The sequence below is a fragment of the Rattus rattus genome, chromosome 11 (genome assembly GCF_011064425.1).
Source record: "Rattus rattus isolate New Zealand chromosome 11, Rrattus_CSIRO_v1, whole genome shotgun sequence".
Classification (NCBI taxonomy): domain Eukaryota; kingdom Metazoa; phylum Chordata; class Mammalia; order Rodentia; family Muridae; genus Rattus; species Rattus rattus.
The window spans coordinates 24,078,066-24,092,126 of NC_046164.1; the positions used below are offsets into that span (position 1 = coordinate 24,078,066).

The 14,061-nt window shown below is 43.3% G+C and overlaps 1 protein-coding gene across 2 annotated transcripts in view; it reads left to right on the plus strand.

Moving 5' to 3' along the window:
* The window catches only part of Limch1 (LIM and calponin homology domains 1), a 309,300-nt gene that overhangs the window by 206,138 nt on the left and 89,101 nt on the right, over window positions 1-14,061 (plus strand). For both annotated transcript variants that reach the window (XM_032915969.1, XM_032915970.1), the window contains exons 4-6: window positions 6,142-6,248; window positions 10,971-11,001; window positions 12,480-12,590. In XM_032915969.1, the coding sequence (XP_032771860.1) occupies window positions 6,142-6,248; window positions 10,971-11,001; window positions 12,480-12,590 (249 nt within the window). The remainder of the gene's footprint in view (window positions 1-6,141; window positions 6,249-10,970; window positions 11,002-12,479; window positions 12,591-14,061) is intronic.

Below are 14,061 nucleotides of genomic sequence, written 5' to 3' on the forward strand. Positions count from 1 at the left end.
CTGGATTACTTTTTAAGAGTCTACCATAATATCCACAAGGCCAAAGAAATGTATGATCGTGCCCTTTACAAAAAGAAATGTTTTCTGACCCCATCTACATTCACCAATTCTTAATAGTTTGCTGTTTGAATTATTCCTCTGTCTAAACACAGAAAACACGCAGTCTCCCCATTCCTGTTTTATGCCCTCGTAACCTCCCTCTTTCTGCATGTGGGCACACAGATGTACAGACACGATTTTATCTGAGCCACTTAGAAGTGGTGCTATAGATGTAATAACACCCTTAAATAACCCCAATGTATGCCTAAAAATAAGACATCCACTCACTACTTAAATTTCACTACATAGGCTTATTTGCTTTTCCTACTAGAGGCTGGACTTCAGTTAAGGCTTGTACATTACGATTGGGCAGCATATATCTTGCTTACTAGAGTTTTTTCATAGCAATGATTTTTTTTCAAGTCCCTAAAAACCAGCCCCAAAGATTACCAAGTCTCAGTAGCATCATTAGCTCTGAGGAAGTGAGCCCTACATCTAAAAGTCACCGTAGTAGACCTGTGTCTCCCGTTTCTCTGATGGGATTGAGATAGCTGCGTGGTTTAGTTCTGAACTTGAGCTACTAAGAGGTGGGCTTTGCTCGAAATTGTAATGTGGAGCCGTCTCCATGTGTAGGAAAGGCAGGATGAGAAAGGACGGGATGCCTCCTGTGTAATTAAGAACACTGTCCTTCCTGCCTGCTCCTGTAGCTGGCCTCTGTTAGCTCTTGGCTGGGTGGCTCTTCCTTCTGGCTTTGCATCTGCCTGGGGCTTGGCTCCTCTCCAGCATCATTAGGTTACGGCAAGGAGTTGGAGACAGACCTGCAGTTATTTAAATCCTCCAGCCTGGATTGTTCCTGCTGGCTGCCATACAGAGCTTGTATGTTTGCAGGCTGTGCGCTGAATAGTGTGCTGTGTTCCAGGGAGCTTGTGTGCATCTGGGACCGTGCATCGGGAGAACACCTTCTTGTTTGTACTCACGATCCAGGGTGCCACAGTCCTACGGGACTGCGTGGAGGTCAGAGGCCTGTCCTTTACTGCAGTCACTGATGATCTGTAGAGAGTACCGACTCACTTTCTTACTTTCCTGAGAGGCACTCGCTTCAATCCAAAAGACACTCAGATGCTCAATGAAGCCGAGTTGCCATCTGTACTGGTCACTGTCTTGTTTGCAGTTGTCTTCTGCAGTAAACAGTTTGTTTACTCCTCTGAGATGTGGAGTGCAGAGGTGTGACCTGGTTTGAACATGGCTGCCTCAGAGCCAGTGGTGGCTTTAAGAGTTTTGGAGGCAAAAAGAGTGGGAGAGAGACAGAAAGAGAAAGGACAGAGAGGGGGAAGAAAGGGAAGGACACATAAAGGGAGGAAGGGACGGAGGGATTGAGGGAGGGAGGGAGGGAGGGAGAAACTTGTGTTCTGGTGAGAGGCAAAGCAGGAAAGAGAAAAATGGAGAGGGGGAGGGAGGTATGGAGAGAAGGAGGGAGAGATGGAAAGAAGGAAGGGGGTTTCAGGATGGATGAATAGTTATAAACAGCTAGAAACTAGAGAGGTGGGAAAAGGAATTGCTACTTGGGGGCTTAGCGTTTGTTCCTCTGGAGAACATCTGCTCTGTGCCTCAACTGCCCATCTGGGAAATGGAGACAGTGTTGCCTGATCCATGTGGTTGTTTGATGATAAACGATATGTCCCGCTGCTTAGAGAGAACAGGGAGAGCTGGGGCTACAAATGTTCCATCCGTGTTACACATGCCTCAGGAAACCCACCCAGCCGGTCTTCTCTTTGCCAAAGCAGTCACTGATCTGGAACCTGCTCTCTTGACTTGAGTAATTAAAATTTGAAAGTCGAAGCCTGTGAGAGAAGAATTTGCTACTGCATTTCAAGTCTCACTTTGACAAAGTACTTTCCCAGTTTTCAAAACAACTCCAGCAATTTTTAGGTAATAAATGCTTGGGCTAGTGGTTCCTTTCCATCATCTCTCCTTGCTTTTCCAACAATCATTTATGTAAAAGCACCAGTTAAGACTCCTCACGGGCCATGTCTCTCTGCTGCCCCTCCCACTACAGTGGGAATTCCTAAGTTCTAGTACATTGGCTCTCAACCTTCCTAAAACTGCGACCCTTTAATACAGTTTTTCATGTTGTAGTGACCCCCAGACACAAAATTATTTTCATATTACTTCATAATTGTAATTTTGCTACTGTTATGAATTGTCATGTAAACATTTGGGGAAATGGAGGTTTGCCAAAGGGGTCATGAGCCAAAGGTGAAGAACCTCTCTTCTAGGGAATAGGCTTCTGAGTTTTGCTTTCTGGGAATTCCCATGGTCTAATTTGAGGAAAGGTGCATGTTCTGAGACTGGGAGAGATCTGGAAGAAAGCAAATGGGTTGGTGTGTTGACGAACACAAGTTCTCTGAGAAATAGAAATGCTTGTGTGGACACACACACACCCCTGAAAAAGGAATTGAAAAGAAATCCAAAATAATTGATTTAGCAAATGAAAACTAAAATCTTAAGGCAAAGTAACTTTATAAAAGGAAAGATGAATTTAAAGTCATTCCCTAGACAGTCATGGTGGCTCGTGTTTGTCATATCATCACTTGGGAGGCTAAGGCAGGAGGATTACTACAAGTTCAAGGCTGGAGTGGCCTACATAGGGAGTTCAAGACTGGGTTGGGTCATAGAAGATGATCCTGTCCCAAAATATAAAACGAAAGTAATTGGTTAATTTAATAACAGGATGGTCCAAGTATAAATAGAAAACTCTGGGTCCTTTAAAAGGGACTTAGTGTATTTCTGACCATTTTATCCTTCCTTGATTTATTTATTCCTAGGACAAAATTTTGTAGTGAAAAAAATATTGTTGGGAAAATGAAAACTCAGGAGTTAGGCGTGAGCTACTACATTTAATTATTTAAACAGTGGAAAGTGACTAAAGAAGAGAATGCCAGGAGCCAGACAGCACCAGCTATGCTGTGGCAAGTGCACAGTTGGCCAAAAGAGGCCATGTGCAGCGTGGTACGGGGCTTGTGAACGGTGTCACTTCCTGCCTCACAGGAAGCCCAGACTCTCATCTAAGACAGAAAACACACCAGGAGGAAGGTGTCTCCTCACTGATCTCCCGGCTGATATCTCGTAAATCTCTTCAGCATACCGTTGACATCCTTCTAGTCCCCATCTCAACCAGCTCCTTCCAGTTGCCACCTGCGTACTCAGTTCTCAGACTTCCAGTCGCTGACCCCTGCAGCCTGTTCTACATCTGTAAGGCTCTCTGAGATCAGTTCCACTCCCCGTAGCCCCACTACCCTTTGGTACTGACCTCCATGTTTGGATCCATCAGACACACCCCACTGTTTGCAACCTGAGTCTTTTGTTGATTGCAACCTTAAGCCACTACATAATTGTTCTAGGCTGGAGATTGCTCATCTGTCAGTTGAGCATAGGGAAGGCAGTGATATTACTAATAAACTAATGTATTAGGTGCAGCCCTTGGGCTATAGAAAGGTCAACAACTTTCTCCAATTGTTCTTTAGGGCCCAAGCATGTAATTTTTTTTATTGCCACACCAAAAATTACCATTAATATCTCAGAGCAATACCCATTGATTACCTCACATTGTCTATAGATTAGATGTTCAGATAGGTGGTCCCAGGCTCTTTGCTCAGAATTTCACAGGGCTGAGATCAAGATGCTCCTTCCAGTTGCCAGTAGGGCTGAGACCCTGTGCATCTTCCAGGCCTATCCCAAGCTCGTGGCAGTTAACAGAATTCAAGCTTTTGCAGGTGTGGCGTTCAGGGCCAGCGGGAACTGTTGTGTCACCTTCTGTTTAAAAGATCCCTATTTATATCACTGCCAATCAGATAATCTTTCTCTCGGCTGACTTAGAGGTGATTGTTTAATGCCATACCCTTATCAGGGTTATGGGTTTCACTTGTTCTCGAGGGGAGATTACTTAGGGTGTGTACATCTGGAGACGGGATTCTTGGGGGCCTGAGAGTCCTGCCTACACACTGGGTAATTAAAAGAACTATCTTTGCCATTCTCTTTGAATGCCTGGTATGAACCTGGAAATCCCCATGCTGAGTTTCAGTGTTTAGAGCAGTTTTTTTCGGCATCTTTTGCATTGCTGTGACTCCTGGAACTGACATTCCTTATTCTCTTGGGTTTTCATTGTATTTTGGTTTTGGGGTTGTTGTTGTTGTTGTTGTTGTTGTTGTTGTTGTTGTTGTTGTTGTTGTTGTTGTTTTTCCAAACTGATGGAGTCAATCAGTGCCTTCGGAAGCCTCTCAAGAAGAGGGCCATTAGATATTTGCTCAATACATCTGTTGACCGGTAGTCCTGGGGGCTTCAAAGGATGACCCACAATTTATATTACCTTTAAGAACCATTCATTTATTCCTAAGACCCCTAACAGATGGGCAGCCCAAGTAGAACCCTCCTTAATTATGAGTGAGATTGCCAGCCAATCCTGCTCCTCTTCCAGTTCAAAGTCAATCTATGCCTGACAGGGAATGTTCTCCTGAGGAGGGTTTTTGCACTGTTTTCTTTCCTCTCATTTTCCTTCCCAAACAAGTTTAGACTTCTTCTTCTTCTTCTTCTTCTTCTTCTTCTTCTTCTTCTTCTTCTTCTTCTTCTTCTTCTTCTTCTTCTTCTTCTTCTTCTTCTTCTTCTTCCTCTTCCTCTTCCTCTTCCTCTTCCTCTTCCTCTTCTCCTTCTCCTTCTTCTTCTTCTTCCTCCTTTTCTTCCTCTTCCTCCTCCTTTTCTCCTTCTCCTTCTCCTCCTTTTCTCCTTCTCCTTCTCCTTCTTTTACTAGCAAGCAAAGTAGTGGGTTTCATCTTATCTTCATGCATACCATTATACCTTGTGCCTATCCTACCTCACTCTTCTCCGACCTACTGTTCCCTTCCTCTCTGCGAACAGTGGAGTGAGAGTAATGGAATAAATGTTGCAAGAAAGAAATGGGGGTTGTGGGAACTGGGTTTTTTATCTTTTAATTTATCTTACATTTCAGTAAAACAGTATTTTCTGTGAAAGCCCATAGTGAATTATGAAGGGTGTAAAATTCACAAAGGGTATATTTAAATCGATTAGTAAGAAAATGTGAGAACACCTTAGGCAACAAAACAGTTTTCTAGTTTAACAGTGTCTTGTTTTATGTGTGTACTGTGCGTCTGTGCACTTTTCTATTGCTGTTATAAAACAGTGTGACCAACAAAACTTATAAAAGTAAGTGTCTAATTAGGCTTATGGTTTCAGAGGGTTAGAGTTCATGCTGGCAGTGCAAAGGCACGGATGCAGGAATGGCTGAGAGCTCACATCTTGACCCACAAACCGGAGGCAGAGAAAACACGCAGGGAATGGTGGGAGTTTTTTGAAGCCTCCAAGTCCGCCTCTGGTGACACACTTCCTCCAACAAAGTCCGCCTCCTACTCCTTCCCAAACAGCTCCACCACTGGGGACTCATCACGGAAATAGATGAGCCTATGGAGACCATTCTCATTCAAATGAACATACTGTCCATCTTATTTTTTGAGACAAAGTTCCTTGTTGAAACCGAAGCCTCTCGGTGACACAAGCTAGCCAGCAAGCACTAGGACTTCTGCCTCCAGCTTCCTAGTGCTGGGGATTCAGGCACGTGCTGTCATGCCTGGTTTTTCCCTTCAATGCTAGGAATCAGAATTCAAGTCTTCATACTTGCTTAGCAAGCACTCTACCAACTAAACCATTCCCTACCCAACTCTCATTATATTTTTTAAGTATCTATTGATACTAAGTTCTAAGCAACTAGGCATGGGCAAAGGACTGAGAAGCAATAGTTGGCTTTTAAAAGTAAGGTTCCTTAAGATGCTAAATCCCCTTTGTAGCATCGTTTGTTTACAAATGTATCAACCAAACAGGAAAGTTGAATTTGGCGATGGCTAACTAGGGTTTTGGAAATCTGAAGTGTCCATTTATTCTGGTATTTCCTAATTGCCATTTTGTTGGGTGACACACCATGATTTAGATGTGATTTTAGCATCCATGATGGCTGGCACTTTAACTATTAACAAAGTGGGATTGACTCACGGAGATAATCTAAAATAATGCTTGGGTTTCTTTTCTTCCTTCTAGGACAACACCATCTTATTCTTGAGAGGCTGTAAAGAGCTTGGCCTTAAAGAATCTCAACTCTTTGACCCAAGTGACCTCCAGGATACTTCCAACAGGGTCACTGTCAAGTGAGTAATGCCTGATTTGTGTTTAAAGGAAACCCTTGGTATTTTGATTTGCACTTTTGGGAGGATGTTGTAAATTCTAAGAGGTAAAAGATTAGGTATACCCAATAAAATAAAATTGCGCAGGCAAAAATCAAGCATTTACAACCCGGTGTCCTGCCTCTCTGTGCAGAACCCCAATTCTAAGCTGATATAATTTTTCAAATACACATAGAACCAGAATCTTAGAAAATGTTAAGTGAGGTTTAGCAGTGAGGCTACAGAGATATATGTACAAAATCTGTGTGCCTTAGACAACATCCCTTTTATTGGCTCCAACGGGGCAGTTGAATAGGCTCTTGGCAGACTGCACAGGAGGTGAACAGATTGTGCACGTTGTTGATGATGTAGAAAAGGCATTGATGGTGGTAAGCTGGCTCCTTCATTTACATTTGTAGCCATTTCCACGTATGTGACAGTGATTAAGCTTTTCAGAGATGGGTCATCGGCCTTTTGGCCGTTTCTGCCTGTATCTATTTAGTGAACCATAATTGGGGCCAAAGAATTCTTGTGATAGAATGAGTTTCTGAACAAAGAGATCGCTCATGACCAGATAAGAAGATTCATCCTTATAAGATGGCAAAAAATAGGTTGTCTGTAGCCCGGGGATTATGCAGAACCTGTAATGTCATAGAACACATTCGTCATTTTATTCAAACAGTATGTAGTGTGAATATGGTTGAGCAAAAAGCTGGAGTCTGTCCTGTGGCTGGAGAGACGGCACAGTGCTTAAGAGGAGGAAACACTCTGGAAGATCCCAGTTTGGTTCCCAGCACCCACATTAGGCAACTTAGAACCTCCTATAACTCCAGCCCCAGAGGACCTGTCTCTCTTTTAGCCTCCGTGGGCTACCTCCATTCATGACTCATGCCCATATACTAACATACACATATACATAATTTAAAAAAATACACCTTTTGTAAAGCATCTAAAAGTAGCATAGGGTGTGGTAGCATAGCCTGTAGCCTCAGTGCCTAGGTAGGAGAGGCAGGAGGATCTCTCTACAAGACCAAGGCCAGCCTGGTCTATATAATGCAAACACCAGGCAAACCGGGCTCCAGGAGGGCAGCCCTGTTACAAATAACAACAATAACAACAAAACCCGTAGGCTGAATTGAGTAGAGGGGATCTGCAGTTTGATAATTTGGGGCAGTGCCATTTGATCATAGACGAACAGAAGGAAGAGGAGCCACAGTTCAGAGCTGTCCTTTTCCTTCTGTTTCCGGGCCTTGGTTTTTTAATTATAACGATGGGAAACTTGAAACTACTGAAGGAAGGAAGGAAGAGAGTTTACAGTGGGTTCTGTGATTCATGACTGGGAACAAGGAGAGTCAGCCATGACTGATGAGGTGAAGTTACATCTGTGTTTTCAAATGGACCATTAGCATTTCTCACGGAAAGTGAATGTAAGTGAAAAAAATAACAAAAGTTACAATGTTGCACTAGAGAAGCCTCCACAGGGCTCAGGATAACCATCACATGCTCCATTTGTTACTGAACTAAATCTTAACTCTGTGAAGTTCTTATTCATTTTGGGAAATGATTTTAGGTTCTGTCTAAACTCACATTTCTAGTCTCACCTGCTTGGCAAGTGACCAGAAACACGAGCAACTGTGCATTGTCGTAGGTAATAATGAGTCACACACTCACTGGGGCTCGTGAAGGGAAGTTTAGTCTGGTGGTTTACTCTAGCGCTTTTTGTCGTTGTTGTCGTCGTCATCGTCGTCGTCATCGTCATCGTCATCTTCATCTACTTTTGGCTATCTTTAAACAATAAATTACCAGAGCAGGAGAATTCAGAGGCCAGTTGGTTTCAGAATCCAAAACAGACACTCAAATCTTCTTCATTGCTCGTCTGTGACAATCAAGGCATCCAAAATCTGGGGAGAGCCCCAGGTCTGGAGCTCACTAAGTCTGTGGCACCCAGTTCTCATCTACAGAGAGCAAGTGGATCAAATAGTCTTCAGGATGTGACTCTAAGTAAAGCTTGGTCATTGCAGACCTGAGGAAGCAAGGCAGTCAACTCCTAAAGAAATACATTAATTCAGAGGCACCAGAAGCAACCCACCAAGAGAAAGTCACATCGTCCAGGCTCAAGTGGCCACAGTCCCTTTGTGGGCAGCATCTTCCTCTTGTCCTTTGGGTCTTTCCATGCTTGCCTTCTTCTCCTTCCTCTACCTTCCCTTCTTTACCCTTTCCTCCGACCTACCTCACTCTCTGCATTTCTTCTGTTTCTTTCCTTTTTAGATCGCCCTTCACTTGTGCACTGCAATCCTTAGGCACCCCTTCCCCAACCCCTTCCCTTATGTCTCTATACCTTCATTCCTCCACTGAGCAAATAATTAGAGTAGCTACCATGTGTGAAATATTTTCACCTTCCTGGAGAAAAATGCACAAGCAAGACGACCGGGGTCCTCTGTTTATATTGAATTCCCACTGCAGTGTCCAGAACTTAGAAATAAATCATGAGAAAGAAAATAACCACGGGGAATGAGAGCACAGAGAAGATCATATAAAAGATGGAGACGGGAAAGATAGTGATCTGTCTGGAAGGGGTCAAGGATAGCCCATATGAAGGGGTCAAGGATAGCCCATCTGAAGGGTTTCAGCTGGGGATTTAGGAGAAGACAAGACTGAGACAGGAGCATCGGCTGCGGGAAGATTTGCTGGCAAGTTGGAGGAAAAGCAAGAAAAGGTCAAGGAAGAGGAACCCATTGATGCCTGAAAGAAATGGCCAAGCACCTAGTGAGGTCGGAGGGTCGTGCTGAAGCGCGAGCGTGGTGGTGACAGCCATCCACAGGCAGTAGGGGTGCTGACCTTGGAATTGTTAGGCACAGAGACTGTCTCACTGGGTTGGCACTTAGAAAACCAGAAAGAATTTATACTAAAATTACGTCACAAATTAATTTGTGGAGCTTAGGAGGGCATTGCTTCTGGCTTTAGCAAGAATGTCGGAGTGCAGCGTGGGATAAGCTGTCAGCGTCACCGTGTTTTCACAGGTGATTCTGCTTTAATTTGGCGCTACTCTGGGACGAGTTTTTAAAGTGTTGACTTTGCTGCTCAGATAGACCCGAGCCCCACCATGGTAATTCTGTGGCTTCCCTTCTGGCGTTGACCAGCTTACAACAGAAAAGGAGAGTATCGCTTTGCATGAGTTAGTAGATCAGCACGGAGCTATAGAATAAGGGATAGATGCCACGGGGAAAATTTGCATTTCCTAAAATTGTCTTTGAACAACAACAAAAGCCACTCTAGTTTGCAGTGGAGGTCATTTTCCTTACCTTTTTCATCCCAAATTTGACTTGAATAGACAAAAAGGAAAACCTTTTAAGGGGGAAAAGCCTGCAAGTGGTTACATCACTGGCTGTGTAATTGCGTGAACTCTACCTGTAATGAATACCAGACAAGTTGATGGCCACAGAAGCATAGCTCAGAAAGGCACAAAGACCTTCGAGGGAACCAACACAGTTACAGAGAAGTGTGGAGAGGCTGTGGATGGCTCCTAGGGCAGGAGTCTCTCTGAAAAAAGGGGAAGTATTTCCAAGTAATTAGTGGTTCTGTGGAAACCACTCCACAAATCTTCTGTGAGGCCCTATGGTATGCCGCATACAATTTTTAGCATTCCCACAATTTCAGCCAGGGAACTTCTATTGTCAATGCAGGAAAAGGCTTGTTTTTCCCTACTCCTTTTGTTCTAAGATATTTTAGATCTTCCTTGGAATTTTTGCATCTTTCTATTGCTAAATGGAAAAAAAAGGCAGATATCTAAGATTAGAATAGCGTGCTTTTTTTTTTCAGTTAAACTCAAAAATACAAGACCATGTTCTTGATCAAATGTAAATTGTGTGGATGTGTGTCCTAACTGAGCCCTGATCCTGAGCCCCTCTTTACAGAACCAGCATTTACTAGTCCTTCCAAAGTCAGTCAACTGAAAACTGCCTGCCTTCTCATCGTGCATAGTTGGTTACACTAGGCCAGAACTAAGTGATCAAGGTCTGGATGCTCTGAGGCATTCTTGGCTCTTTTGAACCAGGGACTTTCTACTCCCCCACCCGTCACCAAAATGACCAGAGGGGAAAAAAATCCAAAATTCATTTTCCTAATATTTATTTGTCAATATATCCATGGAGTTTTCAAATACCCTTGGAAACGCTTTGATATTCATGGTGTTAGAATAGTTGGAGCATTTGGTGGTTTTTAGTTAGGGAATAAACATTTATGTGGATTGGAGAACACCCATGCATACATTTGGAAATAGCACGCATACTTTTCTGTTTATGGCAGTTTTTTCATTCTAATTTGTAGCCAGAGCAGAAAAAGAGAGAAAAAAAAGTGTTTGGAGAGCACTGCTTCTTATGCATTTTCAACTATAAACAGTCCCAATTTTAAACAGAATTCTCATCTTTTGTATGCTAAAAAGCATCCACCTTTCCAGTATTCTGCACAACTTCAGTCCTACCGGGCCCTGTGTTTTGTTTGTTTGTTTGTTTTTTTCTTTGTTGTGTTTTGTTTCTCCACATTTTGTCCTACAGGTGAAACCACCAGCCATAGCCTTAAAAGTCCAGGACTACTCTTCCGGCTTCCGTTTGATGTGTTTCTTGCAAGTGCGTCTTAGAGGTGTTTTAAGGAAAGCCACACCAAGAAACTGCTGTTCTAATAATGTTTTGTTTTTCTTTCCTGACCTAGGAACCTCGATTATAGCAGGAAGCTGAAAAACGTAAGTGTTTTAACTTCTCTGCCCACATTTGTATACTTTTGACTTTAGTTGTCCAAGGTTGACATTGAGCTAAATTCGGTGGATCTGATAGGCCTTAGATTGTTTCTTAGGAAAAAGTATATGCACTTTTATAGAATAGTTGATAACCATGCTGGTACCAAAAGTAGCAGATTTGGGGGGGTCTCTAAACAGAGTTCATTCTGGAAGTAAATGAAGGCTTGTATTCTGTGTGCAGTTCGTGTCCTTAAAACACACAGTAACAGGTTTCAACTCTAACATTCCATTTCCATTTGTGGTCCAGATGGGATCGCAGTCAGCACACGTTGGTTATGTGATGATTCTAGTTCCTGTCCTGACATTTGGGATTGTCCGTTCTCTGGGAATTTATTTGTAAGAACTCAGTTACTAAAAGACCTTCTGGAAGTTTTGAAGGATTCATGATGTAAGAGTTTCCCACAGAGGTAGAAAATTGAATCGCATCATAGTACTCATGCACACAGCTCTGCTTTGGGCCCATGGCCAGCTGGCCCCATAGGCCTAGATCCCCTTATCCAGAGTCTCTGGCCCACCATGGGGAAGGTAGTGCACTAAGTTCTTCCCAGCAAAAATACAGAATGTGAACATGAAAGCTCTCGCGCAGGCTTCCAATCCTCTATCATCCTGTAATTCAGCTAAGGAGCACATTATTAGCCAATGATATTTTTCCCCGAGTCAAAGTAAAGAACATTTATGCTTTTATGGATGATTCTTCGGAAAGAAAGCACAAAGCTAATGCAGGATAGCAACCTCAGACCATTGGATATTCATAAACATTCTTCAGCATCCAAGCTGGTTTAATTGATAGCAACTGTGTCAAGGCTAAAATGTCTCCATCTCAGATGCATGGGAATGTGGCGGCACTTTGAGGCGAGAGACCAGCGCGTCTCACTCTGTGCGTTTCTGTCTTCCGACTTCACTTAGATGTACTGTGTTGATCCTGTGCCCAGAAGCACTCATTAACCTTTCTCACTCCTTTAGGATAACTGCCACCCATTCTGACAGGTTCTCTATGCACACACAAGTGGAAATTAAGGGGTTTCGAAAGCACGCATCTCAAATGGGGCCGACAGTCTCCTGCATTGCTTGTCTGGGTAAAGACTCCAAAGAGTTTGTGGGAAAACCACCGCCTGACGAGAATGTCATCTCGGAGGATTTATTTCCTCGTCTTGCTCACTCAGAGATCACTTTCTCACAACCTCCTTTTTTTTCTTAGAGCTGGAGACTTATTTCACTGAATCGTGTGTCTGGGTCAACCGAGACAGCATTGGGTTCTCATTACCATGCTCTCAAATGAAGGGATTCAGCTCTGGTTTTCTCAAGTCAGGGCTGCCGAGTTGTTCTTTCCTGCTTTGCAGTTCCTGGGGCGACACTGAGCCTCATGTTGAAAACCATTCTTCAGGACAGATCTTCTCACTCCTGTGCATCCTTTTGTTCCACAGGTGTTGGTGACCATTTACTGGCTGGGGAAAGCTGCAAATAGCTGCACATCCTACAGTGGAACCACACTGAACCTGAAGGAGTTCGAAGGATTGTTGGCTCAGATGCGAAAGGTAACTTGGCTTTCCTTCCTCATCCCCTGAGTGCTGGACAAAGTGGGAAGGCAACACGTTTTTAAAATTGTTGCTGTTCTGCAGTTGGAGATGTGGCTCACTGGGGAAGAACACTGATTTTCTTCCAGAGAATCCGAGTTCGATTCCTAGCACCTGCCATCAGTAACTCTAGTCCTGAGGGATATGATGCCCTCTCCTGACCATTGTGGGCTTATATACAGAAAAAAACACTCATACACATAGACTATTTTTAAAGTCTTTAATAAGATGACGATGATTATGGGCCATTGTGGGCATATATACAGAGAAAACACTCATACACATAAACTATTTAAAGTCTTTAATAAGATGATAATGATTATGGTGGTGTGTTGGGGAACTGTATTCACCCAACATATGTGCTCAAGAAAAGAGCCATTTGTCTCATCCCATACCATCTTTGCCCCCTGACTGTCTCAGCACTTTAAGGTCTGGATCTCACATTCTTTGGTGAATGGAAGACCTGAGCCGGCTCCTGCTGTAATTTCAAGAGAGAGTTCATTGTGTGGGTGTATGGCTTGGCACAGCACGGAGCTCAGAGGCTGTGCACTTCAGGAAGTGATGCTTGAATTAAACAATGTGATGTCATACAAAAACAGTTGCTCTGCTCTTTCAGCCAAAGGTTGCCATGTTTGCCTGTTAGGTGTGGATAAGGTGATGCCAGCCATGTCCTTGCCTGAGCTCCCACTCTAGACAGGATCTGAGATGTCAGAAGTACTCCTACTGTGTGTGACTGATGACCATTGTATCTGAGTCATCCGGACACTCGAAAACTGGTTTTGAAGTTTGATGTGTTTATTTGACCAAGTATTTGATTGCATATCATTAAAAACTTGGTTTGTTTGCTTGTGGAAAAGATTGGTGGAAGGTAAGAATTTGTTAAAGAAACAGTGGGATGCTTTGTATGGACTTGTCTTTTAAAGGCTCAGCAGTACAATTAACCCATACAAAGTATCAGTTCATAGTATTGCATGGGAGAGTCCCCGGTGAGCAGCTGGAAGGCTCATCCGTATATTTTGGCCAAGGCCATTTTAGAGCACAGATAATCGAGGCCGGTTATTACTTGCTTTTCTACTACACAGAATGAGTCCACTAACAAGACTCATTGAAAGATATTCAGAGGGCCATCAAGGTGGCTCAGTGACTTAAGGTGCTGCCACCAAACCTTGTGACCTGAGGTACCATCCCTGAGACCCACAGTGTGGAAAGAGAGAACTGACTCCCACAAGTTGTCCCCAAACCTCCACATGCATATGCTCAAATAACAGAGAGAGATGGAGGGGGAGGGAGAGATGGAATAAATATTTTCAGGATATTCAGAACGTTATGACTTTTAATTTTGAAAGCAAGAATTTGTTTCAACTTTCTAATAAATTGCTCACTTTTCCTTAAAACAGTGGTTCTCAAGCTGTGAGTGTAAGAAGTTGCATAT